This window comes from Hevea brasiliensis, chromosome 15, assembly GCF_030052815.1.
Source record: "Hevea brasiliensis isolate MT/VB/25A 57/8 chromosome 15, ASM3005281v1, whole genome shotgun sequence".
Classification (NCBI taxonomy): Eukaryota; Viridiplantae; Streptophyta; class Magnoliopsida; order Malpighiales; family Euphorbiaceae; genus Hevea; species Hevea brasiliensis.
The window spans coordinates 53,835,948-53,862,525 of record NC_079507.1 but is presented as its reverse complement, the minus strand read 5'-3'; the positions used below and the strand labels follow the sequence as shown (position 1 = coordinate 53,862,525).

Here is a 26,578-nt window from a genome sequence, read left to right as displayed (position 1 = left end):
CAGAACAGGTCCAACCAGAATTACAACGAGCAATCTGAGACATACAAAAGAGATGTATACAATTTGTCTCTTGGAGAAATTCATTAGCTCACTATTGCAACTTTAGAAAAACTCTGTGATCAACGAGAGATTTTCAAATCAATAATACCAAATCCTTAGCAACGGTTTGCAACAAGTCATATCTTATAGATTAAGTGTAAGGATAAAAATTATGTTTGCAAAAAAAAAAAGTCTCATCACAAGAAACTCAAATTTAGTAAAGGAGGGAAAAAGAAAATTAAGTCTTACAGATTTTTCAAAAAAAAATCTGTTCGAGAAAAGAAATTAGATACATGCTTTGTTTGTGGAAAAAAGGGAAAATTTTAAAAAGAATGCCCTCAAAATCCCAAGAAGGCTGCCAAGATGATTCAACAGATTCATCAGAGTACTCATCTTGATTTTAAAGAAGCCGACATTAAATCTTTACTCACTGAACAAGATGAAGTAGATAGAGAAACTATTTTCGATAATAAAGGCATTTCAGCATATGGCACATCCTGCTTAAAGAGTGATTATAATCCTGAAAATTTTGAATTTTCTTGTATCAGTACTCTACAACCATGCTCTTCAGCACAACCTGCAATATCAATCCCTCTGATTCAAATGCAGATTCTACCTTCCAAGTACAACAAACTATTTTCTGTAATTGGATTAATCGATACAAGTACCCACAAAAGTATAATGAATCCTGTCATATGTCCTGAAGAAGACTGGGTCCCCCATTAAAAATATTTTAAGGTCGAAAATGGAAAAATTTTTAAAACTGATCTTATCACCAAAAAACCAGTAAAGATCATACGAACAAAAGTCATTAGCATAGTTCTTCCTGGTAAAGATTTGTTAGTAGGATTTGATGTTTACCAACAAGCTTAAAAACTCCAGATCCTTCCTACTAGATTTAAATTCAAAAGGCTCTTCAGGCGCTATACTACAGTCCAGAAGCTCTGCTATTTGGTAGAAGCTCCTTCAGAATTTCATGAATATAGGGATCTGCTCTTACCCTAATGTGTCGACTCTCACACAAACTTTATTCATCCAAGTCTACTATGGAGAAAACAATTTTTTTTTTATTATGCTACACATCGGGTAATGACTCCCTTAGATCTTCTCCTTGCTCAAAAGAAATGTTAGCAGTTGCTACAATAAGGCCTTACAGAGCCAACTAATTCTGATTGGGCATATCAAGCACTTTATGCAGAAAAAATATCAGAAAAACTTCAGGGAAAGAAAAGGCTTGTCATTGACTAAGAAACATAAGCTCTGATACCAATGCTAGTCGGGAGCTTTGTAACCTAAGTAAGACATAACAACACTCATGTGGTGTCAAGATAACAATGCCCTACTGGCTTAAAATCTCAAGGCAACTCCTTTTTGTACTGTTATATAAAACCATATCAAGAAGATTGTAGCAAAGGATCAATATCCGAACATTTTATGTTACACAAGATTCTTAAAAAAAGCAAGTGTAGAACATACTCATTCTTTAGTGAGGAATGTATGAATAAAATATCATATCAGACTTTTAGGAGAAGAGCAAAATTTTACAAGCCATAGGAGTAGATAGAAAAAATGGTGTTATTTTTCATTTTGCCTCAAACTGATACAAACTTCCCCTTATATAGACAGAAGGAAAGCAAACCGACAAACTTAACACAGAATATTATCCCATGATGTAGTACAAGCACTACCATTACTTTTGCTTTAAGTATAGACACAACTGACTTTTAGTAGAAACATCTTTATAAAAGAAAAAGAGAATAATACAATATATAACATAAAAAACACTTAGATAAAATTCGATGAACTAACTCATAATGGGGCACTGAGAGTCCAGATGAGTTCTGACTAGGACTTAAATTAAAGTTATCGTAGTTCGAGTCTTTTGATCCAATATCTCTATAAAAGCTTTTGTATCATGGCCCATTGTCAATATTAGAAGTGACTACTTTGTGTCCTGTTTTTGTGGTGTCTATCTCAATAGGGTCTTGTGAGTCTTGCCAAATAAGGTGAGTATAGTCTTCGGGCTTGGTTCTTGAGCCGATAGAAGTGGATCTCAGTATCTGGCCTTTAGTCTAATAGTTGTTGAGTTCACATAGAAAGGTATTAAGCTCCTTCCTTAAGCCTTGATTACTCTTTTTGTGCTTGATGGATTGAAAATAAGTTTTCCATTCATATGCCATATTCATAATCCATAATAGGCCTTCAGGAGTTTTGAAGAAAGGCTGATGAAGAATAAACAATGAATATGTATCTCGAGCTTTAAGAGCAGGCTTCTTCTAGATATGATATTTTCTATGATTTTTATGAGTATTAATGGAGAGAACCATTCCAGAAAATGCCATAAAAAACATTTTTGATTTTTTCCATCATTAAAAAAATCATAGAAAGCTAAGGTAGGAACTTCAATGGTAGTATCATACAAGGTGACCATGCAACAGAGGAACAATTATTCTTCGTAAAGTAAGTCTTCATAAGGACTAAAACAAAAGATTGTAAGAAATAGAGTTTTTGGATGAAACTTGCTTTTTGTATCCCTGACATTTCTGAGAACATTAGAGAGGTTCTAAAAGTGAAATAGATTATCTTTTGCAAAATTTGCAATTTGGCACAAGGTCAAGGAGGCATTATAACCAGTGAAAAACTTTCTGCAATCAGTATCAATCTGAGAAGCGTGTGAGAACCAGGTGGTCTAGAAAAACTAGCCATGAAAATCAAAGGGAAAGTTTGGATAGGGGTGATTAGTTGGATATTTTATGGTCTAGGAGGAGATAAGGAATGAGATTGAGGTCTTCTTTTATATGTTAGACAATGTACTCAAACTTCGAAAATCAATTTTTTATCCTTAAAAGTTATGATTCTGGGAGATTTTTGTTTTTGAAATTAAGAATCCAAGGGAAGGATGAATTGTCCATTATGATAAAAAAGCAATGTCCTATGAGATGGAACTCAAACTTTTTGATACCATTCTCGATGGCTAGGATTTCTTTGTAAACTGTACGATAATGTTTTTCAGACTCCTTAAATTGTCTTTTGGCATGGCTACAAATTTATTGCTCAGCTCCCCAATATTTATCACTAACATCAGTCTGAAGGATCCTTTTTTCTGTACTGGGAATCTTTAAAGGATGATGTTTTTGTGCCACTTCCTTTAATTTCTTTACAGTTGCCATTTGCTCAAGACTCTAGGCAGGGGCCTGCTTTTTCACCATCTTGGAGAGAAGGCTAGTATATTTGAACACATTGGGGATAAAATCCATAAGGTAATTAGTAATAGCAAGAAATTGTTGAATCTGTCTTATAGACATGTTTTGGTTTGGAAACTTGAAAAGTTCTTGGGAGATGTGAGGACCAAGTTGATATTTTTCATTTTGAAAATTCATCCCTAGAAAATCAATGGTTATCTATCCTAAACGGCTTTCTTTTCAGACAGCATTATCCCATATTTTTGGACCAAGTTACAAACTCAGTTGTTTTTTCCCCAACAGAAAGATCCGCTAATGAGTGGACATTCAGTAAATTCATAATTAAAAGGATAATATCCTATGATGATTGGGGAGATTCTCTATTCAAACAAAGGGAATTAAATTTCAAAAAACCCAAGTACTTTAATTATTTTAATTATACGCAAGCCTGAACTGGAGCCTTAATCTATGAGAACAGGCAGAGAAAATTTAAATGGTTCATTTAATTCAAGCTAGACAAAGAATCATGGGATTTCCATCATAGTTCTTTAACTGGGGACTTTTCCCAATAGCTCTACCTAATAATGTCAGAGAAATTTATGAACAATTTGCAGACTCAAATAAATCCTTAAAGGATCCAATATTATTATTTATTATCCTATATAAAATACCTTGGATAGTCAGATGAGATTATATTATCTCAAAGCAAAAAATGTAAAAAATTTTCCAAATTTTCCACAGAACATGTTCCATGGCTAAGTTCAAGAGTCCTTATTAAGTTGTGGGATAAATGTGAATTTTTTGAACCATCTTCAATTTATTCATCTAAAGGATTAATTCACTTGGCTAAAAAGCTAACAGTTCCAAGTCCATCAACCTCTGCAAATCTGACAGACTTGTTTAAAGATTTATTAAAACCAGTACCAAAAGAAGAGCTCGCCGAGAACTTTTTAACGCACTGTCAAAAGATGACAAAGAAGCCAGCTCAAAAGCCAAAAATTCCGCCGAATGCTCAAAAGTAAGAGAAAAAGAAGATAGCGATAGCGATACCGACATAAAAGGACAATACTTTGAAGACAGCCAAGACCCTTATGAGCTATAAAGAGTACGAAGATTCCAGATGCACTTAAAAGGTGTCTGCACCACTTTAAAACATCTATCATGTCTTCTTAAAAGGAGATTCCCACTGATATCTGCCACTTCTCAATGACGAATGCAATGACCTAAGAAGATTCTTCTCAAGCCTCTATAAGTAGAGTTCCCGACTTGCTTAACAAGCAGAATGTATAATAGAGTTTGACAACTTTCTCTAAGTGTTTGAATGTTCTAAGTGTTTTAAGAAGTGTTCTAAGAAGTGTTCTTCATTTTCCTATAAAATTTTCCATATAATAAAGTTTTATGGTATTTCTCAATCTCAATCTGCTTTCTTTTAAGTGAGTAATGAGTTAGATAATTTAATAAATCAAACTAGAGAATTGAATCAAGAACTTGAAAATCTGTCCTTAACTACTGTGGACCTTTTGGCACAACCATATGGAAAATACGATTACTGAGTAATTTATTCTGCTCCTCCATCTGCAAGCATTTCCAGTTCTTCTATCATACCTATTGGTTGGGACAACGACTGTAGCACTGTAAGTATTTTTATAATATTTTAGTTATATCTCTGCTTATATCTGGCGTGCTGTTTTTAATTTGCTGTGTATAGATCTAACTAATAGGAGAAAAGTAGAATCATTTAGGCGTAAGTTAATTAGTGAAGGTACAAACTTGTTTAATAAGCATTTAGAAACTCATAGTGATTTCTGTGATTGTCGATAACATCAACGTACCTTGGCTTTGTTTAATATTATAATTGGTTCCTTAGATGTATTATTAAGAGATAATAATTTTTAAATTATTAAAAAAGAAAAGTTATAATATTAAAAGGTATTATAAGAAAGATAAAAAAGATAAAAGAGAATCTTCGATAAAGAAAAATAAAACAAAATCTTCTAAAAGAAAGAAAAAGGATACAGAAGTAGTCTGTTATAAATGTGAAAAAACAGGACATTACGCTAATAAGTGTAAAATAAAACAACAAATACAGACACTATCAATTGATGAAAATCTTAAAGAATCATTAATAAAAATATTTTTAAATGATAATGAATCAGAAGACTTAGAAGTCAATGCAGTAAATTATACTTCGGAAGAAAAATAGTCTTCTAGTAAATCTGATAATCAATCAGAGTGTGATGAAAATTGTGACTATTATAAATCACTGTGCACCTTAAATGGTTTATGTGTCTTAACAAAAGAAGAAACTCTAGTCTTAGATCTTATAGATAAGATTGAGGATAAGGAAGAAAGAAGAAATAAGTTAGAAGAATATTTAAATCTGTATTAAGATAAAAGACCTTTAGAGAAAATAATGGAAGAAAAACAAAGCCCGTATAATCTTAAAGAGATCATGGAAAATATTAAAAAGGCTAAAATGCCTAGAGAACCAACAGTAAAAGAATTAAGGCAAGAAGTTAATTCAGTAAAAACTGAATTACAAAAGTTAAAAGAAAGAGTAATTTTACTCAAAATAAAAGGCGATCCTCAGCTAAAAGCTGATACAAAAGAAGTTGAAGCTGAAGAAAATGCTAATAGTATTAATAATCTTTAGTATATTAATCGAATTGATAGAGTTATTACTCATAAATGACATATTAAAGTAACAGTAGTAGTCCATAAAGACTACCTATTTAGTACTATCGCCTTAATAGACTCAGGCGCTGACTTATGTTGCATAAATGAAGGATTAGTACCTTCAAGGTATTTCTCTAAAACAGTAGAAGAATTATATACAGTAGACAGCGGTAAAATGAATGTAAAATACAAACTAAATAATACTGTTGTTTGTAACCAAGGAATATGCTTTGAAATACCTTTTATCCTAATTAAAGGATTATCTCATCTTGCTATATTAGGAAATCCATTCTTACACATGTTGTATCCGATTAAATCGGTATCAGAAGAGGGAATTATATCAAAAATAGAAGGGAAAGAAATTATTTTTGAATTTATCTCTTTACCAAAAGAAAAGGAAATTGATGTGCTTAAAAGCAATATAAAAAATAAAGAAAATTTTATTAATTCTCTAAAAAGAGAAATATCTTACAAAACTATCGAAGAAAAGGTTAATGAACCTATTTTACAAACAAAAATCAAAAGTATATACGACGAAATGCTTAATAGCATTTGTGCAGAAGTTCCTAATGCCTTTTGGGCAAGAAAGAAACATGTGGTTAAATTACCATATGAGCCCACTTTTGATGAAAGTATGATTCCAACCAAGGCACGGCCCATAGCAATGAGACCAAGACATTTAGAGATTTGTAAGCAAGAAATTGCTGACATCGAGAAAAAAGGGCTTACTAGAAAAAGTCAAAGCCCATGGAGTTGCCCAGCCTTTTATGTAGAAAACGCTGTAAAATTGGAATGAGGTGTTCCTAGGCTAGTAATCAATTATAAGCCTTTAAACAAGGTCCTTAGATGGATTAGATATCCACTGCCTAATAAAAGAGATCTGTTAAACAGACTCTATAAGGCCCAAATATTTTCAAAGTTCGATATGAAGTCCAGCTTTTGGCAAGTTCAAATAGCTAAAGAAGATAGATATAAAACTACCTTTACTGTACCATTTGGGCATTACGAATGGAATGTAATGCCATTCGGACTTAAAAATGCCCCATTTGAATTTCAAAAAATTATGAAGAGGCGTGCTGTTTTTAATTTGTTGTGTATAGATCTAACTAATAGGAGAGAAATAGAATCATTTAAGCGTGAGTTAATTAGTGAAGGTACAAACTTGTTTAATAAGCATTTAGAAACTCATAGTGATTTCTGTAATTGTCGAGAACATCAACGTACCTTAGCTTTGTTTAATATTATAATTGGTTTCTTAAATGTATTATTAAGAGACAATAATTTTTAAATTATTAAAAGTTTCCCATCCTTTAATTCTTGTCTCTCTTTCTCTCTCTCTCTCTCTTTGGCGCTCGCTTCCCCAAATGGTATCAGAGCCATGGTTAGTGAAGATCGTATCTCTTAATTCTACTGAAACCCAAGTCGCGTGTCCAGAAGAGCAGTTGAAGCCGTGAGAAAGGCGTGTTTGGTCGTTGGAGTAACATCGTTGACAAGTGATCTAGGATTAATGGATAAGATATTTGCTAGTCTCTCTGATAGCTCTGTTCTAATGTAGAAAATAACTTAAATAATTGGAAGTTACCTCCCATCTCTTCTAATCTCATCTATAAGTCAAATACTAGTTTTTTGTTTAAATCTGATTATGTGGTCAAAATTGTTGAACAAGCAACTCCTATCCATGAAGGATTACACTCTAAGAGTCTTTTTTCAGAAGATCTTTTAAAAAAGCATCAAAAGGAATATTCTTTCCTTCATATAGGAATGATTTAAGTCGCCCTAAAACCAGCAACAAGGCTAGGATTAAATACCTCAGCCCTAATATGTGTTTGAGATAAGAGACACAATAATTTCAATGATTCCTTATTAGGAATAGTAGAATCATCTCTTTATGATGGGCCAATTTATTTTTCGTGCTATCCAAATTTCACTTTGTCCATAGAAGATCCTCACATAATGAAAGCTTTGTCCTTGGATATTAAAAAATCTGGTTATGATATGCTACCAGGATCTGAGAATATAATTCTTATTTACAGAATTCATTATAAAGCAATGAATACTGTAATCCCTAATTTAAGGGAGGACACCACTAAAATAATTTCCCCCAAAGGAACCACAGCTTTCTTTGTTAGTTCCAAAGTCTATTGAATGGGAATAGGTTAAACTACCTGAAAATTGGATTCTAGAAGAAGCAATTCCACCTAAAAAGGAAGAAACAAGTGACCTTCAGACAATAATAAAAACAAATCAAGGAATTGTACCTATATCTTTGGCAAGGACTAGGTTTAGACATTCATTCTCAGGAAGATCTATATGTTCTGAACCTATAACACCTAGGTCCTCAATGTCGATTATAGAACCTCTAGAAAGAGCAAGCTCTATAAGAGGAATTCAAAAGACCAAGGAACAAATAACTCAACCCTTGTATGAAAACACTGAGAGTATCTTATCAAGCCCAATAGGATTACGAAATCCAACAAGTCTAAAAAGGCTAGAAAGCCCAACTCCTTCTGATATGGGCTATGACAAAGAGAGTTTAAAAGAACCATATAAAATTATGCTACTATCTAAGGAAGATTCCCCATTTGAAAAATGGTTTCAGATAAATTTTTCAACCCAACAACAGAAATCTTATTTGAAAGAAGTCTCTTGGTATAACAGTAGAAAGGAGGTATTAAAACATTTCCTAACTTTCTAAAACATATGCTTTCCTTAAGAGGAAAATGATTTCCCAATTTTTTTAATTCATTACACAGAGCGACTCCTGCAGACACTACTTCAAAGGCTAATTCACCATAAGTGTACTGATGATAAGGGATTGTTCCTTCATTTTTATCCCTAATTTGTTTTTTAACTCGTTCAGCAAATAACGAGAGTAATCCAGAAAGAAATTTTGCTTTTCAGAAATCATATTGATTGTCTTTCCTATTAAAAATAAGGGCAAAAAAGGTATCTTTATACCATTTGAAATGAGAAAGATCAGAAAACCTTAGATTCGTTAGTTGTTCTTGAGATCTATCCATATACAAACTGGCAGATCCTATAAAATGTATATATATAGTGTATAATAAGGTGTTAACACAGTCTGGAACAGTTATTTGACCATCGGTTCTAGCTTGTGTTTAACAGCATTAAGGGCTTTACCTTCTCCTGATAAAGAGAAGTCCCACCAACCTTTTAGTTGTCCTGTAAAGCCGACAATAATGGCTTTTACTATTGCCTGATCACTATTTTCTTTGGCTTTAGAGGCTGTTGCATGCATGGTCATATATTGAATTACATTTCTAATTTGATAATCAGATAATCCATCAATATTCCATTTTATAATTGAAGTACCATCATACTGCATGTAATTATAACTAGTATCTTCATATTGTAGATTGACTGGAGACGACCTAGGGTAATAAGGCTTTATATCCATCACTGCTCTTGGTTTAGGATAGATAATCCTATCAAATTGAGTTAGTTGATCTGACTCTTTAAGAATTGACTCAATTTTATTAATTTCTACTTTAAAAATTTCTTCTTCAGAAGTTACTTCTGTTGAATCTGATCCATCAGACTCTTCTTCCTTGGTTAATGGGGCTAAATTGAGATTATTTAACCTTTTAGTTAACTCATATATCATGTTTGAATCCTTTGTTAAAGGAGCTGCAGACAGAATATTCTTAATAACTTTAGAATCAGCCTATAAGAAATTCATCTCATCCAAAGGAAAACTGTTAAAAGGCATACATCCACCACTGGTAGATTCATCTTATAAGGTGAATGAAAATCAAGAAGTTGACTGTAGTCCTTTCTCCAGAACAGATAAATAGCAAAACTTTACTAACCTAAATTTGCACACTATAGGACAGCAATTGTCAAGAGTAGAAAATCAAATTCAAAATTTCAAATCAAGAAATTATTATCCTGAAAAAGGAGAATCGTCTAAAACAAGTACAGACAAAAAGGTTTTATTCAACCTAATGGAATCTGAAGACTTAGGCTTAAAATTAGCCAAAGAAGATCATTCAGAAATGATAGGAGAACTAACCAAAAGGTTAGCCGAATTAGGAATAGGGTCCAAAAAGAAATCTACAGCTCCTTTAACAAATGATTCAAACATGATAGATGAATTAACTAAAAGGTTAAATAATCTCAATTAGCCCCGTTAACCAAGGAAGAAGAGTCTGATGGATCAGATTCAACAGAAGTAACTTCTGAAGAAGAAGAAATTTCTAAAGTAGAAATTAATAAAATTGAGTCAATTCTTAAAGAGTCAGATCAACTAACTCAATTTGATAGGATTATCTATCTTAAACTAAGAGCAGTGATGGATATAAAGCATTATTACCCTAGGCCGTCTTCAGTCAATCTACAATATGAAGATAGTAGTTATAATTACATGCAGCATGATAATACTTCAATTATAGAATGGAATATTGATGGATTATCTGATTATCAAATTAAAAACGTAATTCAATATATGGCCATGTATGCAACAGCCTCTAGAGCCAAAGGAAATAGTGATCAGGCAATAGCAAAGGCCATTATAGTCGGCTTTACAGGACAACTAAAAGGTTGATGGGACTTTTCTTTATCAGGAAAAGGTAAAGCCCAAGTTCTTAATGCTGTTAAAACAGAAGCTAGAACCGATGATCAAATAACTGTCCTAGACTGTGTTAACACCTTATTATACACTATAGGTATACATTTTATAGGATCCGCCAGTTTGTATATGGATAGAAGAACAATTAATGAATCTAAGGCGTCCTGATCTGTCTCATTTTAAATGGTATAAAGATACCTTTTTTGCCCTTATTTTTACTAGGGAAGACGATCACATAAATCACTATGAGTTTCTAAATGTTGAGTAAACAAGTTTGTACCTTCACTAATTAACTCACGCCTAAATGATTCTAATTCTCTCCTATTAGTTAGATCTATACACAGCAAATTAAACAACACGCCAGATATAAGCAGACATATAATTAAAATTTTATAGAAATACTTACAATGCTATAGTCGTCGTTCCAACCAGTACGTATGATAGAAGAACTGGAAGTGCTTGCAGATGGAGGAACATAATAAATTACCCAGCAGTCGTATTTTCCAGATAGTTGTCCCAAAAGGTCCATAGTAGTTAAGGACAGATTTTCAAGTTCTTGATTTAATTCTCTACTTTGATTTATTAAATTATCTAACTCATTACTCACTTGAGAGAAAGTAAATTGAGATTGTGAAAATACCATAAAACTTTATTATATGAAAAATTTTACAGCAAAATGAAGATCACTTCTTAAAACACTTAGAAAATTCAAACACTCAGAGAAAGTTTTCAAATTCTATTATACATTCTGTTTGTTAAGCAAGTCGGGAAACTACTTATAGAGGCTTGAGAAGAATCTTCTTAAGTCATTGCATTCGTCATTGAGAAGTGGCAGACATCAGTGGGAATCTTCTTTTAAGAAGACATAACAAATGCTTTAAAGTGTGACATACACCTTTTAAGTGCATCAGGAATCTTCGTACTTTTTACAGCTCATAAGGGTCTTAGTTGTCTTCAAAGTATTGTCCTTCCCTGTCGATATTGCTATCGCCATCTTCTTTTTCTCTTACTTTTGAGCATTCGACAGAATCTTTGGCTTTTGAGCTGACAACTTTTGAGCCGACTTCTTTGTCATCTTCTGATAGTGCGTTAAAAAGTTGTTAGCGAAGCTCTTTTTTTGGTACTGACTTTAATAAATCTTTAAACAAATCTGTCAGATTTGCAGAGGTTGATGGACTTGAAACTGCTGGCTTTTTAGCCAAGTGAATTAATCTTTTAGAGGAATAAATTGAAGATGGTTCAAAAAGTTCACATTTATCCTACCACTTAATAAGGACTCTTCGAGTTAGTCATGGAACATATTCTGTGGAAAACTCAGAAATTTTTTTATATTTTCCCTTTGAGATAATATAATCACATCTGACTATCCAATATATTTTATATAGGATAATAAATAATAATCTTAGATCCTTTAAGGATTTATTTGAGTATGTAAATTGTTCATAAATTTCTCTAACCTTATTAGGTAGAGTTATTGGAAAAAGTCCCCAGTTAAAGAATCATTCATAGAACCATGATGGGAAATCCCATGATTCTTTGTCTAGTTGGAATTGAATGAACCAGCTAAATTTTCTCTGCCTGTTCTCATAGATTAAGGCTCCAGTCCAGGCTTGCATATAATCAAAATAATTAAAGTATCTAGGTTTTCCAAAATTTAATTCCCTTTGTTTGAACAGTGAATCTCCCCAATCATCATAGGATATTATCCTTTTAATTATGAATTTACTAAATGCCCACTTATTAGCGGATTTTTCTGTTGGAGAAAAAATAACTGAGTCTGTTTCGGCTAAAATTGCTTGGTAGTAAGTATAATTCTTGGGTAAATAAGGATTTACTGTATGATATTCAATATAAAAATTGGCAACCTCATAAGGTTTTAGATCTTTATGTTTTTTGTCAATAGGCATAAGAAAGAAGTAGATGATAGGGATATAGGGGTAATTAACATCTTTTGCATTGTTGGCCTCGATGCTAACAGCATAAACATCTTCTCTGAGTTTATCCACTGTTTTAGGTGCAGGAGGAGAAACCTAATATTCGCTTGGAGGGAGTTATCGAGGCCTTTGAACTCACATCCTGTAAGAAATTCACGAGTTAGAAAATCAAGCAACGAATTATTTTTCCCTTTTATGAAATCTATGTCAAAATCAAATACTGATAAGATGGCTTGCCATTCAACAAATATCTGTTTTGAGGCGATGTTTTTAACATCTTTCAAGAGTATTTCTTTAGCACTCTTGCAATCAATTCTTATAAGAAATTTCTGATTTATTAAATCAGATTCAAACTTTTGTACACAGAGAACTATAGATAAATTCTCTTTTTTGATGGTAGAGTAATTAACTCTTGGGCCTGTCCATATGCCACTTATAAATCGTACTAGGGTTTCTTTGTCGGCAATCCTCTGCTTTAGGATTTCTCCATACCCTTTGTCTGAAGCATCTGTTTCTACTATCTTAAAGGCTTCAGAGTTAGGTAAGGCTAGAAAGGGTAAGGTTTTGACCATTTTTTTTTATTCTTTTGACATCTAGAGTATGCTCTGGGGTCCATGATGGTGGATTCTTTTTTAACCTTTGAAAAAGTAATTTGGCATCTTGTGCTAAACTTTCATAAAAGTCAGCTACATAATTAAGACTGTCTAGAAATCTCTGCAACTGGGTTTTATCTTTTATTTTATTAGAAAATTTTTCAGCAAATTCAATGACTCGATTTATAAGCATAATAGATTCTTTTTCTATGTTATGACTCAAAAATCTAACTTTCGTCTGAAAGAGTTTAATCTTTTTGGCCGAGACAACTAAACCATTTGACTAAATAATTTTGTTGAACACTTTTAAGTGTTTAAAATGTTGATCAATTGTTCCGAAGAAAATAAGAACATCATCAATGTATACTATGATAAATACTGTATAAGCATTAAATATTTCATTCATAATTTTTTGAAATTCTGATGGGGCATTTTTAAGCCCGAATGGCATTACATTCCATTCGTAATGCCCAAATGGTACAGTAAAGGTAATTTTATACCTATCTTCTTTAGCTATTTGGACTTGCCAATAGCTAGGCTTCATATCAAGCTTTGAAAATATTTGGACCTTATGGAGTCTGTTTAACATATCTCTTTTATTAGGCAGTGGATATCTAATCCATCTAAGGGTCTTGTTTAAAGGCTTATAATTGATTACTAGCCTAGGAACACCTCATTCTAATTCTGCGGCATTTTCTACATAAAAGGCTGGGCAACTCCATGGGCATTTACTTTTTCTAATAAGCCATTTTTTCTCGAGGTCAACAATTTCTTGCTTACAAATCTCTAAATGTCTTAGTCCCATTGCTATGGGCCGTGCCTTGGTTGGAATCATACTTTCATCAAAAGTGGGCTCATATGGTAAGATCTAATATTAGAGTTTCTTCTTTTATTAAGACACATAAACCATTTAAGGTGCACAATGATTTATAATAGTCACAATTTCCATCACACTCTGATTGATTATCATATTTACTCTTTTCCTTCCGAAGTATAATCTACTGCATTGACTTCTAAGTCTTCTGATTCACTATCATTTAAAAATATTTTTATTAATGATTCTTTAAGATTTTCATCAATTGATAGTGCCTGTATTTGTTGTTTTACTTTACACTTATAAGCGTAATGTCTTGTTGTTCCACATTTATAACAGACTACTTCTGTATCCTTTTTCTTTGTCGAAGATTCTCCCTTATCTTTTTTATCTTTCTTATAATACCTTTTAGTATTATAACTTTTCTTTTTCTTTCCTACTTTACCCCCCATAACTTTCCTCCTATGAGGAAAAGTTATAGGTGGAAATCCTATCTGTTCGCAAAAATCACCAAGTATTCTTTTACCCGTGATTTTTCCTTTTGCATCTGTTTATGAATTTTTAATTCATTACACAGAACGACTCCTGCAAACACTACTTTAGAGGCTAATTCACTACAAGTGTACTGATGATAAGAGAATGTTCCTTCATTTTTATCCCTAACTTGTTTTTTAACTTGTTCAGCAAATAACGAGGGTAATTCATAAAGAAAATTTTCTTTCTAGAAATCATATTGATTGTCTTCCCTAGTAAAAATAAGGGCACAAAAGGTATCTTTATACCATTTAAAATGAGACAGATCAAGACACCTTAGATTCATTAATTGTTTTTGAGCTCTATCTATATACAAACTGACAGATCCTATAAAATGTATATATATAGTGTATAATAAGGTGTTAACACAGTCTGGGACAGTTATTTGACCATCGGTTCTAGCTTCTGTTTTAACAGCATTAAGGGCTTTACCTTCTCCTGATAAAGAGAAGTCCCACCAACCTTTTAGTTGTCCTGTAAAGCCGGCTATAATGACTTTTGCTATTGCCTGATCACTATTTCCTTTGGCTCTAGAGGCTGTTGCATACATGGTCATATATTAAATTACATTTTTAATTTGATAATCAGATAATCCATCAATATTTCATTCTATAATTGAAGTACTATCATACTGCATGTAATTATAACTAGTATCTTCATATTGTAGATTGACTGGAGACGGCCTAGGGTAATAAGGCTTTATATCCATCACTGCTCTTAGTTTAGGATAGATAATCTTATCAATTTGAGTTGGTTGATCTGACTCTTTAAGAATTGACTCAATTTTATTAATTTCTACTTTAGAAATTTCTTCTTCTTCAGAAGTTAGTTCTGTTGAATTTGATCCATCACTCTTCTTCCTTGGTTAACGGGGCTAAATTGAGATTATTTAACCTTTTAGTTAACTCATCTATCATGTTTGAATCCTTTGTTAAAGGAGCTGCAGATTTCTTTTTGGACTCTATTCCTAATTCGGCTAACCTTTTGGTTAGTTCTCCTATCATTTCTGAATGATCTTCTTTGGCTAATTTTAAGCCTAGGTCTTCGGATTCCATTGGCTTGAATAAAACCTTTTTGTCTGTACTTATTTTGAACGAATCTCCTTTTTTAGGATAATAATATCTTGATTTGAAATTTTGAATTTGATTTTCTACTCTTGACAACTGCTGTCCTATAGTGTGCAAACTTAGATTAGTAAAGTTTTGCTGTTTATCTGTTCTGGAGAAAGGATTACAGTCACCTTCTTGATTTTCATTCACCTTATAAGATGAATCTACCAGTGGTGGATGTATACCTTTTAGCAGTTTTCCTTTGGATGAGATGAAATTCTTATAGGCTAATTCTAAAGTTATTAAGAATATTCTGTCTGCAGCTCCTTTAACAAAGGATTCAAACATGATAGATGAGTTAACTAAAAGGTTAAATAATCTTAATTTAGCCCCGTTAACCAATGAAGAAGAGTCTGATGGATCAGATTCAACAGAAGTAACTTCTGAAGAAGAAGAAATTTCTAAAGTAGAAATTAATAAAATTGAGTCAATTCTTAAAGAGTCAGATCAACCAACTCAAATTAATAGGATTATCTATCCTAAACCAAGAGCAGTGATGGATATAAAGCTTTATTACCCTAAGCCATCTTCAGTCAATCTACAATATGAAGATACTAGTTATAATTACATGCAGTATGATGGTACTTCAATTGTAGAATGGAATATTGATGGATTATCTGATTATCAAATTAAAAATGTAATTCAATATATGACCTTGTATGCAACAGCCTCTAGAGTCAAAGGAAATAGTGATCAGGCAATAACAAAAGCCATTATAGCCGACTTTACAGGACAACTAAAAAGTTAGTGAGACTTCTCTTTATCAAGAGAAGGTAAAGCCCTTAATGTTGTTAAAACAGAAGCTAGAACCGATGATCAAATAACTATCCTAGACTGTTAACACCTTATTATATACTATATGTATACATTTTATAGGATCTGCCAGTTTGTATATGGATAGATCTCAAAAACAATTAATGAATCTAAGGTTTCCTGATCTATCTCATTTTAAATGATATAAAGATACATTTTTTGCCCTTATTTTTACTAGGGAAGACAATCAATATGATTTCTGGAAAGAAAATTTTCTTTCTGGATTATCCTCGTTATTTGCTGAATGAGTTAAAAAATAAATTAAGTATAAAAATGAAGGAACAATCCCTTATCATCATTACACTTATGGTGAATTAGCCTCTAAAGTAGTGTCTGCAAGAGTCGCTCTGTGTAATGAATTAAAAAAATTGGGAAATCATTTTCCTCTTAAGGAAAGCATATGTCTTAGAAAGTTAGGAAATATTTTAATTCCTCCTTTTTGCTTATACCAAGAGAATTTTTTCAAATAAGATTTCTGTTGTTGGATTGAAAAATTTATCTCAAACCATGTTTCAAACGGCGAATCTTCCTCAGATAGTACCATAATTTTATATGGTTCTTTTAAACTCTCTTTGTCATAGCCGATATCAGAAGGAGTTGGGCTTTCTAGCCTTTTTAGATTTATTGGATTTCGTAATCTTGTTAGGCTTGACAAGATACTCTCAGTGTTTTTATACAAGGGCTGAGCTATTTGTTCCTCGGTCTTTTGAATTCCTCCTATAGAGCTTGCTCTTTCTAGAGGTTCTATATTCGACATTGAGGACCTAGGTGGTATAGGTTCAGAACATATAGATCTTCCTGAGAATGAATGTCCAGACCTAGTCCTTGCAAAAGATATAGCTACAGTTCCTTGATTGGTTTCTATTATTGTCTGAAAGTCACTTGTTTCTTCCTTTTTAGGTGGAATTGCTTCTTCTAGAATCCAATTTTTAGGTAGTTTAACCTGTTCCAATTCAATAGACTTTAGAAATATTAAGTTTCCTTTCTCTAAGTCTGTGACAATGAAAGTTGTGGTTCCTTTAGGGGAAATTATTTTAGTGGTGTCCTCCCTTAAATTAGGGACTACAATATTCATTACTTTATAATGAATTCTGTAAATAAGAATTATATTCTCAGATCCTGGTAACATATCATAACCAGATGTTTTAATATCCAAGGACAAAGCATTTATTATGTGAGGATCTTCTATGGAGAAATTGAAATTTGGATAACAAGAAAAATAAATTGGCCCATCACAAAGAGATGATTCTACTATTCCTAATAAGGAATCATTGAAATTATTGTCTCTCTCTCTCTCTCTCTCTCTCCTTCTCTCTTTCTTTTAGTGAGGGATGTATGAATAAAATATCATATCAGACTTTTAGGAGAAGAGCAAAATTTTACAAGCCATAAGAATAGATAGAAAAATTGGTGTTATTTTTCATTCTGCCTCAAACTGATACAAACTTTCCCTTATATAGAGGGAAGGAAAGCAAACCGACAAACTTAACACAGAATATTATCCCATGATGTAGTACAAGCACTACCATTACGTTTACTTTAAGTATAGACACAACTCACTTTTAGTAGAAACATCTTTATAAAAGAAAAAGAGAATAATACAGTACATATAACATCATAAACACTTAGATAAAATTCAATGAACTAACTCATAATGGAGCACTGAGAGTCCAGATGAGTTATAACTAGGACTTAAATTAAAGTTATCGTATTCTGAGTCTTTTGATCCAATATCTCTATAAAAGCTTTTGTATCATGGCCCACTGTCAATATTAGAAGTGACTACTCTGTGTCCTGTTGTTGTGGTGTCTGTCTCAATTGGGTCTTGTGAGTCTTTTGCCAGATGGGGTGAGTATAGTCAAGAATTTCTTTGGGCTTGGTTCTTGAGCCGATAGAAGTGGATCTCAGTATCTGGCCTTTGGTCTGATAGTTGTTGAGTTCACATAGAAAGGTATTAAGTTCCTTCCTTAAGTCTTGATTGCTCTTTTTGTGCTTGATGGATTGAAAATAAGTTTTCCATTCATATGCCATATTCATAGTCCATAATAGGCCTTTAGGAGTTTTGAAGAAAGGCTGATGAAGAATAAATAATGAATATGTATCTCGAGCTTTAAGAGCCGACTTCTTCTAGATATGATATTTTCTATGATTTTTATGAGTATTAATGGAGAGAACCATTCCAGGAAATGCCATAAAAAAACGTTTTTGATTTTTTCCATCATTAAAAAAATCATAGAAAGCTAAGGTCGAAACTTCAATGGTAGTATCATACAAGATAACCATGCAACAGAGGAACCATTGTTCTTCGTAAAGCAAATCTTCATAAGGACTGAAACAAAAGATTGTAAGAAATGGAGTTTTTGGATGAAACTTGCTTTTTGTATCCCTGACATTTCTGAGAACATTAGAGAGGTTCTAAAAGTGAAATAGATTATTTTTTGCAAAATTTGCGATTTGGCACAAAGTCAACGAGGCATTTTAGCCAATGAAAAACTTTCTGCAGTCGGTATCAATCTGAGAAGCGTGTGAGAACTAGGTGGTTGAGAAAAACTTGCCATGAAAATCAAAGGGAAAGTTTGGATAGGGGTGATTAGTTGGATATTTTATGGTCTAGTGAAGAGATAAGGAATGAGATTGAGGTCTTCTTTTATATGTTAGATAATGTACTCAAATTTGAAAATCAATTTTTTATCCTTAAAAGTTATGATTCTGGGAGACTTGTTTTTGAAATTAAGAATCCAAGGGAAGGATGAGTTGTTCATTATGTTCAAAAAGCAATGTCCTATGAGATGGAACTCAAACTTTTTGATACCATTCTCGATGGCCAGGATTTCTTTGTAGACTGTACGATAATGTTTTTCAGACTCCTTAAATTGTCTATTGGCATGGCTACAAATTTATTGCTCAGCTCCCCAATATTCATCACTAGCATCAATTTGTAGGATCTTTTTTCCTGTACTGGGAATCTTTAAAGGAGGAGGTTTTTATGCCACTTCCTTTAATTTCTTTATAGTTGCCATTTGCTCAAGACTCGAGACAGTGGCCTGCTTTTTGACCATCTTGGAGACAAGGCTAGTATATTTGGACACATTAGGGATAAAATTCCTATGGTAATTAATAATAGCAAGAAATTGTTGAATCTGTCTTATGGACATGTTTTGGTTTGGAAACTTGAAAAGTTTTTGGGAGATGTGAGGACCAGGTTGATATTTTCCTTTTTGAAAATTCATCCCTAGAAAATCAATGGTTATCTATCCTACATGGCTTCCTTTTCAGACAGCATTATCCCATATTTTTGGACCAAATTACAAATTGAACCAATAATATCTTATAGGCTGAAGCATCTTTTGAAAATAGCAAAATGTCATCAATGTAGATAAAAGCACTATGAAAAATGGATAAAAAATCTTCACCATGGCTTTTTACAAAAGAAATGGAGCTTTTTTTAACCCAAATGACATAACATCCATTGATATTGAGCATTTGGAAAGTAAAACGCAATCTTGTACTTGTCAACTGGATTTATCGCTAGTTGCCAAAAACTTACTTTTAAACCAAACAATGACAAAATGTGGGCTTATTGTAGATGGTAAACAAAGAATTGATCTTTGGCAAAGGAAATTTGTCATCCCTTAAGAAATTGTTTAAAGGCTTATAGTCAATGATAAGCCTTTTCTTTTCCCGAAGTTTTTCTGATCTTTTTTCCACATAAATTGCTTGACATGCCCAATCAAAATTGGTTAGCTCTATAAGGCCTTGTTGTAGTAATTGTTGACATTCCTTTTGAGTAAGGAGAAGATCTGAGGGAGTCATTTCCAAATGTATAGCTTTTGTTAGATTAACATCTTCATTAAGCTTAAAGGGGAGCTTTATAAGAAATTATGATTTCTTCACAATGGACTTGGATTAACAAAGTCTGCGTGAGAGCACATAAGGTTAAGAGCAAATCCCTATATTCATGAAATTCTTAAAGAGCTTTTACCAAAGAGAAGAGCTTATGGACTATAGTATAAGGCCTGAAGGACTATTTGAATTTTAATCAGTAGGAAGGATTTGAAGTTTTTGGGCTTGTTAGTAAACATTAAATCCTACTAACAAATCTTTGTTAAGAAGATCCGTGTCGATGATTTTTGTCCATATGATGCAGCCAGGGAGAAGAACTATATCCCTATTGGTTTCTAGTGATAAGATCAATTTTAAAAAATTTTTCATCTACTACCTTGAAATATTCTAAATGGGAGACCCGGTCTTCTTCAAGAAGTATGGCATGATTCATTATACTTTTATGAGCACCTGTATCAATTAATCTAATTACAGAAGTTGGTCTGTCATATTTGGAAAGCAGAATTTGCATTTAGATTAGAGGGATTGGTATTGCAGATTGTGCTGAAGAGCATGATTATAGAGTGTTGATACAAGAAAACTCAAAATTTTCAAGATCAGAATCACTCTTTGAAGAGGATGTGCTATCTGCTAAAATGCCTTCAAAAGCGAAAATAGTCTCTCTATCTGCTTCATCTTGTTCAGAGAATAAAGATTCAATATTGGCTTCTTCAAGATCAAGATGAGTACTCTGATGAATCTGCTGAATCATCTTGGTAGCCTTATTGGGATTTGAGAACATCCTTTTGAAAAATGTCCTTTTTCCCCTTAGACAAAGCATCTATCTGATTTCTTTCATCGAATAGATTTTTTCTTAAAAAACATCTAAGATTTGTTTTTCCTTTTCCCTCATTTACTGAATTTGAGTTTCTTGTGATGAGACTTCTTTTTATTTTTGCAAACACAATTCTTGTCCTTTCACTTAATCTAAAGATACAACCTATTGCAGACCATTGCTAAGGACTTGATATTATTAATGATTCCTTTGAAAATCTATCGTTGATCGCAAAGTTTTTCCAAAGTTGCAAAAGTGAGATGAATTTCTCTAAGAGACAAATTGTATACACCCCTTTGTATGGCTTGGATAGCTCGTAATTCTGGTTGGACCAATTCTGGAAGAAAAGCAATGTAAGTGCTTTTTAGATTAGATTCATATGGTCCTCTTAACCAATAATGGTGCCAAGCCATTCTCTTGTAATAAAATTTAATATCTTTCCTTTTTAAAGAGCAGCATTTCATATTAAAAGATTCTTACCTCATTTGTCTTTCAACCAGATTATTATCCCCAAGAAATTCTGTGTAGAGACAATAGAGAAGAGTTCTAATACATGGATCTGATAAAACTGAATTTGTCTGTAATCTCCCAGATGCAAAAACCATTCTGTGAGGAATCCTGTCAACTGAGTAGCAAATTCTCTAAGACTTTATTCCCTCTATGCTCAAGGTTTAGTCATTTATAAATCAACCCATACTCCAAAATCAAATATTCACCTCTTCATTGTGTAGCAGGGATATCATCAAATGTAAATCAAGGTCCACCATTAGAACGACTATAGGTTTCACTTTGAAAAGATTCTCCTCGAAAAAATCCACCATGAATTGTTTCAGAAGGATCAAATATTTGTTCTTATTCTATATCTTTTGCTCTATTTAATCTTGTAGAGGTAGCCATAAACAGGTTGGTAATGTCAACCAATTCTTTCTCATAATCAGTATCAGAAGAAGCATTGATAATTTTATCATTTTTTTATGTATCTTCAGACTCAACCTATTAAATTTGGGGTTGAATGGTCATTTGTAGGGGGGGGGGGGGGGGAGGTAAAGGTTTTTCTTCTTTCATTGATTCAGAGGAAGAAATACTCTTGATAAGTTAGGATTGAAAAAGACTTGGTTGTGGTCTTATCTGAAAAGGGTTATAGATATTTTAAATAGATCCAAAGGAAGGTAAGGGATTGTATAAAAAAGCTTGAAACTTGTAGGAGAAAAATGAATAAGAAAGATCAAAAGGATTATTTATGGGTGGCATTATTTATTTATGTTTTTAATATGCTAAGTCTGCTTCAATCGAAGCAATATAGATTTTTAATCTCTTGATTTTTTATTATTTTTTATCAAATTATTGACCAAATCTTTTTTGTTGTATGAGAGTTCTAACATCTATATCAAGCTGATTGATTCTGGACTGAAGAGCTACATAAAGCTTAGCTATTTGAGCTTAAGAGTGAATCTGCCTTTGTTTCTATCAACTAAGTTTGGCTGACGACCGGATCACTCTTTGAATCTATCTTTTGTAAGAAATGGTTCTAGGCCTTAGCATTGTGCGTTTGCCAATTTAAAACTTCTTCTGCTTGACTTAATGGCTTAGTTTGTCCTTCTGGTTCAACTATAAAGGGCTGAATAAATGAAAGAGAAACCATTTTTTGAAAAGGATCCACCATAAGTTGCATTGAGGGAAAACTTTCTTCATATCCCTAGGGAGAACTAATATCATGCAAGGAGAAACAAGAATAAGAGCCAGTGGAGGAGTGGAAGAAGCTGGATGGGTCTCTTTTATTCTTCCTTTTCTAAGTATCTCCAGAGCTACTTCATAAATTGGCAATGGCTTCTTCTGAACAGTTTCCTTATGTATCCCTATCAATGGGACAAAGTCAGGTGAGAAATTTCTTCTACCAGTAAAATGTTTATGGGAGGATAAGTATTTTTTTTATAGATCTTCTTCTTCTTGGAGAGGGAAGATCATCATCATCATGATCATCATCAAATTCATACTCACATCCACATCCTTCATCACATCCACCAGATCCAGGAACATCCCATATGAAGTGTGCATTTATTTTTTTGCATAGACTGGAAGTCCATCAGAATGAAATGAGACAATTGGGATCTTATCATGCTTTCCTTAAACAAGAGCAATCATGCAAGAATGGAATATGGCTAGTGTTGCCGAAGAGTTGGAGGCATCATCTAGAGTTTTAAATACCGTTTTAACAATTCCATCTACCTGTTTATGAAAAGTAGGCTTATAAGCTTGAACTGGATGAGAATTATTATGGAGCTTTTCATTATTAGTAAGCCATTTTTTAGAATTAGCTTTAGTAATTCATCCCTAGACGGTTGTTATGGGATTTAGACAATAATGGGCACGGTTTCTATGTTCGTCAGAATATATAAGGCATCAAAGGAAACTCTAGGTTGTGACAGATCAATAGCATGACCTTGGAATCTATAAATGATCTAATTATGAGAGTTGCAGACATAGAGGACATAGTCTGTTCTACTCTTACAAGTTGTACTTGGACTTTTACAGCTGTAGGGAGATTGGGATTCTGCAAAGACATATTGTAATTTGGGATAAAGTTGAGCACTACACTTCCATCATGGAGAGTGGTGATGCAGGTTTCAATAACAGCATGCTCATAGTGAAGGAATCGTGTATTCAAAAGAGAGAGTTGAACTGTGACTACCAAGCCTTTTCTTCCATGGAGTGTCCGAATTATTCAAACAACTCCAAAATATAAATGAGGGATATATCCCTACCGTTTTCACTGAGGAATGAAAGGAGCTGGGATCTCAAGTGTGACATATTATTCTGCTATAGTTGAGCGTAAAGTACACTGATCCAAGCAAAAAGTTTGCATGCATTACTTTGTGACAAATCTCCTTGAAGAGATGATTAGATCTTATGCTTCGAATAAGAGATCCAGATTTCTTATAGATATTGTAAGAGTTTAAAAGTGGAAAGATGGATTCTTCAACTTGAGCATTTTCAAATATATGAAAAATTTCTACTAAATTATCTATTTCATTTGCCAAAGTTTTTCTACAATAAGGGAACAATGAAAGTGAAGAGGTAACATTAACTATACTGGGCAAAGGTGATTCATTGATTAAGGTTGAGGATGATATAGGTTTTTCGTAAAACATTTTTGTTGAACTCTCCTTACTCATCTTCTATTTTATCTTATTTACACCATCGTCCTTAAGAAACATAGGCTCTGATATCAGCGCTGACCGGGAGCTCCTTAACCTAAGTAAAACATAACAATACTTATGTGGCGTCGAGATAACAACGCTCCACTAGCTTAAAACCTCCAAAACCTTACTTTTAACCTGCCAAATAGGTGAGTTAGAGAGATTTTACTACTATCTTTCCATTACCTTACCTTATTTTATAAAACATTCTGTCACTCCACCCAAACAATGGACAAAAATTAATATGAAAATACTCTAACCATTAAAAAAAGTATTCTACTAAAAATCAATGACATTCATTGTATAAGCCAATTATTAGAATTCATCCAAATGAACTTTATTATTTTAAAATAGTTTAATGATCATAAAAATGTAAACTTTTCAACTTTTTTATAGTTATATCCAAAATATTTAATTTCAGCAATTTAATGTAATTTTAAGCAGAATGAATTGCTACTTTTAGGAGTTTTTATTAAATAAGAAAAAATTACCTAATTTTTGAATGTGATTAATTAGGTGAACAATTTCAGAAATTAAATCTCAAAATTAGACAGATCTATAAACCTTGGTTAGATTTGACTATTAATTTTTCTCTCCTATTAATATTATAAATAAAATTCTAATTTTGGAAAAAAAAATTGCTCTTACCTTCTTATATTAATTTTTACTGTAAAAGCTTTGCATTCTTGCTTGCTGCTTGCAATTGAAATCAGATGTATCAATCAACCAAACAGGAAGACCATTTCTATTCCTATGGTAATGACCCTTCTTTCAGCATCTTTTCCTGTGAAGAAGATTCCAGATAGGATATTACAAGATCAGCTGCTTTGCATCCAGATGCTATTGTTTTGCCAACAGAGAGTCCATCTTTATGGTTGCCTAACAAGTTCATCAATTACCCACAAATAAGAATAACATAAGGGTCATTTTTTTTTTTTAACTGTATAGATGACTAGATCCAAGCTGTGGGCAACAACTTTACAATAGAAATCCAGCAATCTTGGCCATTAAAATTGCTGAACTCCATGAAAATTGCACAAGGCATCAATTTAACTTTTCATATTGTGCTCAACAGAAGCCAACATCCAAAACTTCTTTGAATTTTTTATAATCTGAATTCTAAATGCTACCAATTTTGAGCATTGGGAACACCAGCCTGGATCACTCATCCATGATTACAAACTATTACATTCCACAGTTCATGTCAATAAGTGGTTACCTGCATAGAAGAATCCGGGCAAATTTTTCTCCATCTTCTCAATTGCTTCTAGTACTGAACCATAATTCCTCCCATACAAGGGAAACGCTTTACTCCAGTAGAAGTGACTACCATCAAGTATGATACAAGCAAGAAAAGAATGCATGTGAATGAGCATAGTATCATAAATTCATTAAGAATAACAGGTTTTACGCACGCACACACATTATGGAATAAAAAAAAAATTGATCCATATACTTCACAAATGTGGGCTCTCCCTCTGCTTGTAACAGTTGCCTAAGGTCAGAAGTAACAATCTGTTTCAGATCATCCCTGAAAGAAGAGTTTAAAAGGGGACAAATATTAGCTACACAAAGTACAAAAAAGGCTTTAAACAGGGTGACAGTGATATTTGAAAGCAGAAGTATAAAAGCTCCTCATACGTTGAAGCTTTTGCCAGTTCCTTGTTTCGACTCCCACCAACAAAAGTTGTATAGAGATATAGGTCACTGGGCGCACGATCTGGAAACATCATAGAGGAAAAGAGTGTACCTGCCAAGTAAATACGCATATGTTAAAACTTTGGAAAGTTATCAAACTTACTCCATCCTATTGGGGTGAACCAGGCAATACCAAGAGTTTTTAGACCATTTTCTTGTTCTTTAGAAGGAACAAGAACTCCAAAGCCTTCAAGGGGTCTCTTCACATTCTCCTTCTTAAAAGTGGTAATAATGACTGATACTGGCATATAGCTCACCTGCATGATTACATGGTGGAGATCACATGAATTATACAAAATTTAACCAGTAAAAGTGAGAAAAAGGTTCTAGGAACCGAGAATATGCAGGAATTTGGCTATTAAAAAAATTTAAAACACAATAATGTGGCATGTAGTTTGATATTTTACTTCAAATAATCGACAGAAAATTACAGACTTCCTTATCTGTATCTAGGAATGACCATAGACCAAACAAATTTTAAAAAGGGCCTGAAGTGAAAACATCAAAACATAAGATCTTATCTGCAGGGATGCATGTCTTAACCATGATTGTATCATGCATTTTACCTTTTAGCAATTACAAACAGCATACGTCGCGCGTTGCCGCGGATTTTTTCTTTTGATTTTTTTCTTTTGATGTTTATCATGTTAATATGGATAATACATAGAAAAGCATTCATATTAAAATTATATTTAATTTATAATAACATAAAATATTATACTTAAATATTATAAACAAAAATTA

The 26,578-nt window shown here is 32.8% G+C and overlaps 1 protein-coding gene across 3 annotated transcripts in view; it reads right to left on the bottom strand.

Moving 5' to 3' along the window:
• Positions 1 to 236: 236 nt before the first annotated feature.
• The window catches only part of LOC110639341 (protoporphyrinogen oxidase, mitochondrial), a 52,756-nt gene continuing 26,414 nt past the window's right edge, over positions 237 to 26,578 (bottom strand). The window contains exons 14-19 of one of the 3 annotated variants that reach the window (XR_009144390.1): positions 25,968 to 26,091; positions 25,778 to 25,886; positions 25,593 to 25,667; positions 25,356 to 25,462; positions 24,785 to 25,015; positions 237 to 616 (exon numbers count right to left, since the gene is read on the bottom strand). Coding sequence is in view for 1 of the 3 variants with exons in the window: in XM_021790241.2 (XP_021645933.2) it covers positions 24,888 to 25,015; positions 25,356 to 25,462; positions 25,593 to 25,667; positions 25,778 to 25,886; positions 25,968 to 26,091 (543 nt within the window). In the remaining 2 variants the exon portion in view is untranslated. Of the gene's footprint in view, positions 617 to 12,305; positions 12,562 to 24,759; positions 25,016 to 25,355; positions 25,463 to 25,592; positions 25,668 to 25,777; positions 25,887 to 25,967; positions 26,092 to 26,578 lie in introns of those variants that run through there. The other 2 variants (XR_009144389.1, XM_021790241.2) reach the window with 2 other exon arrangements.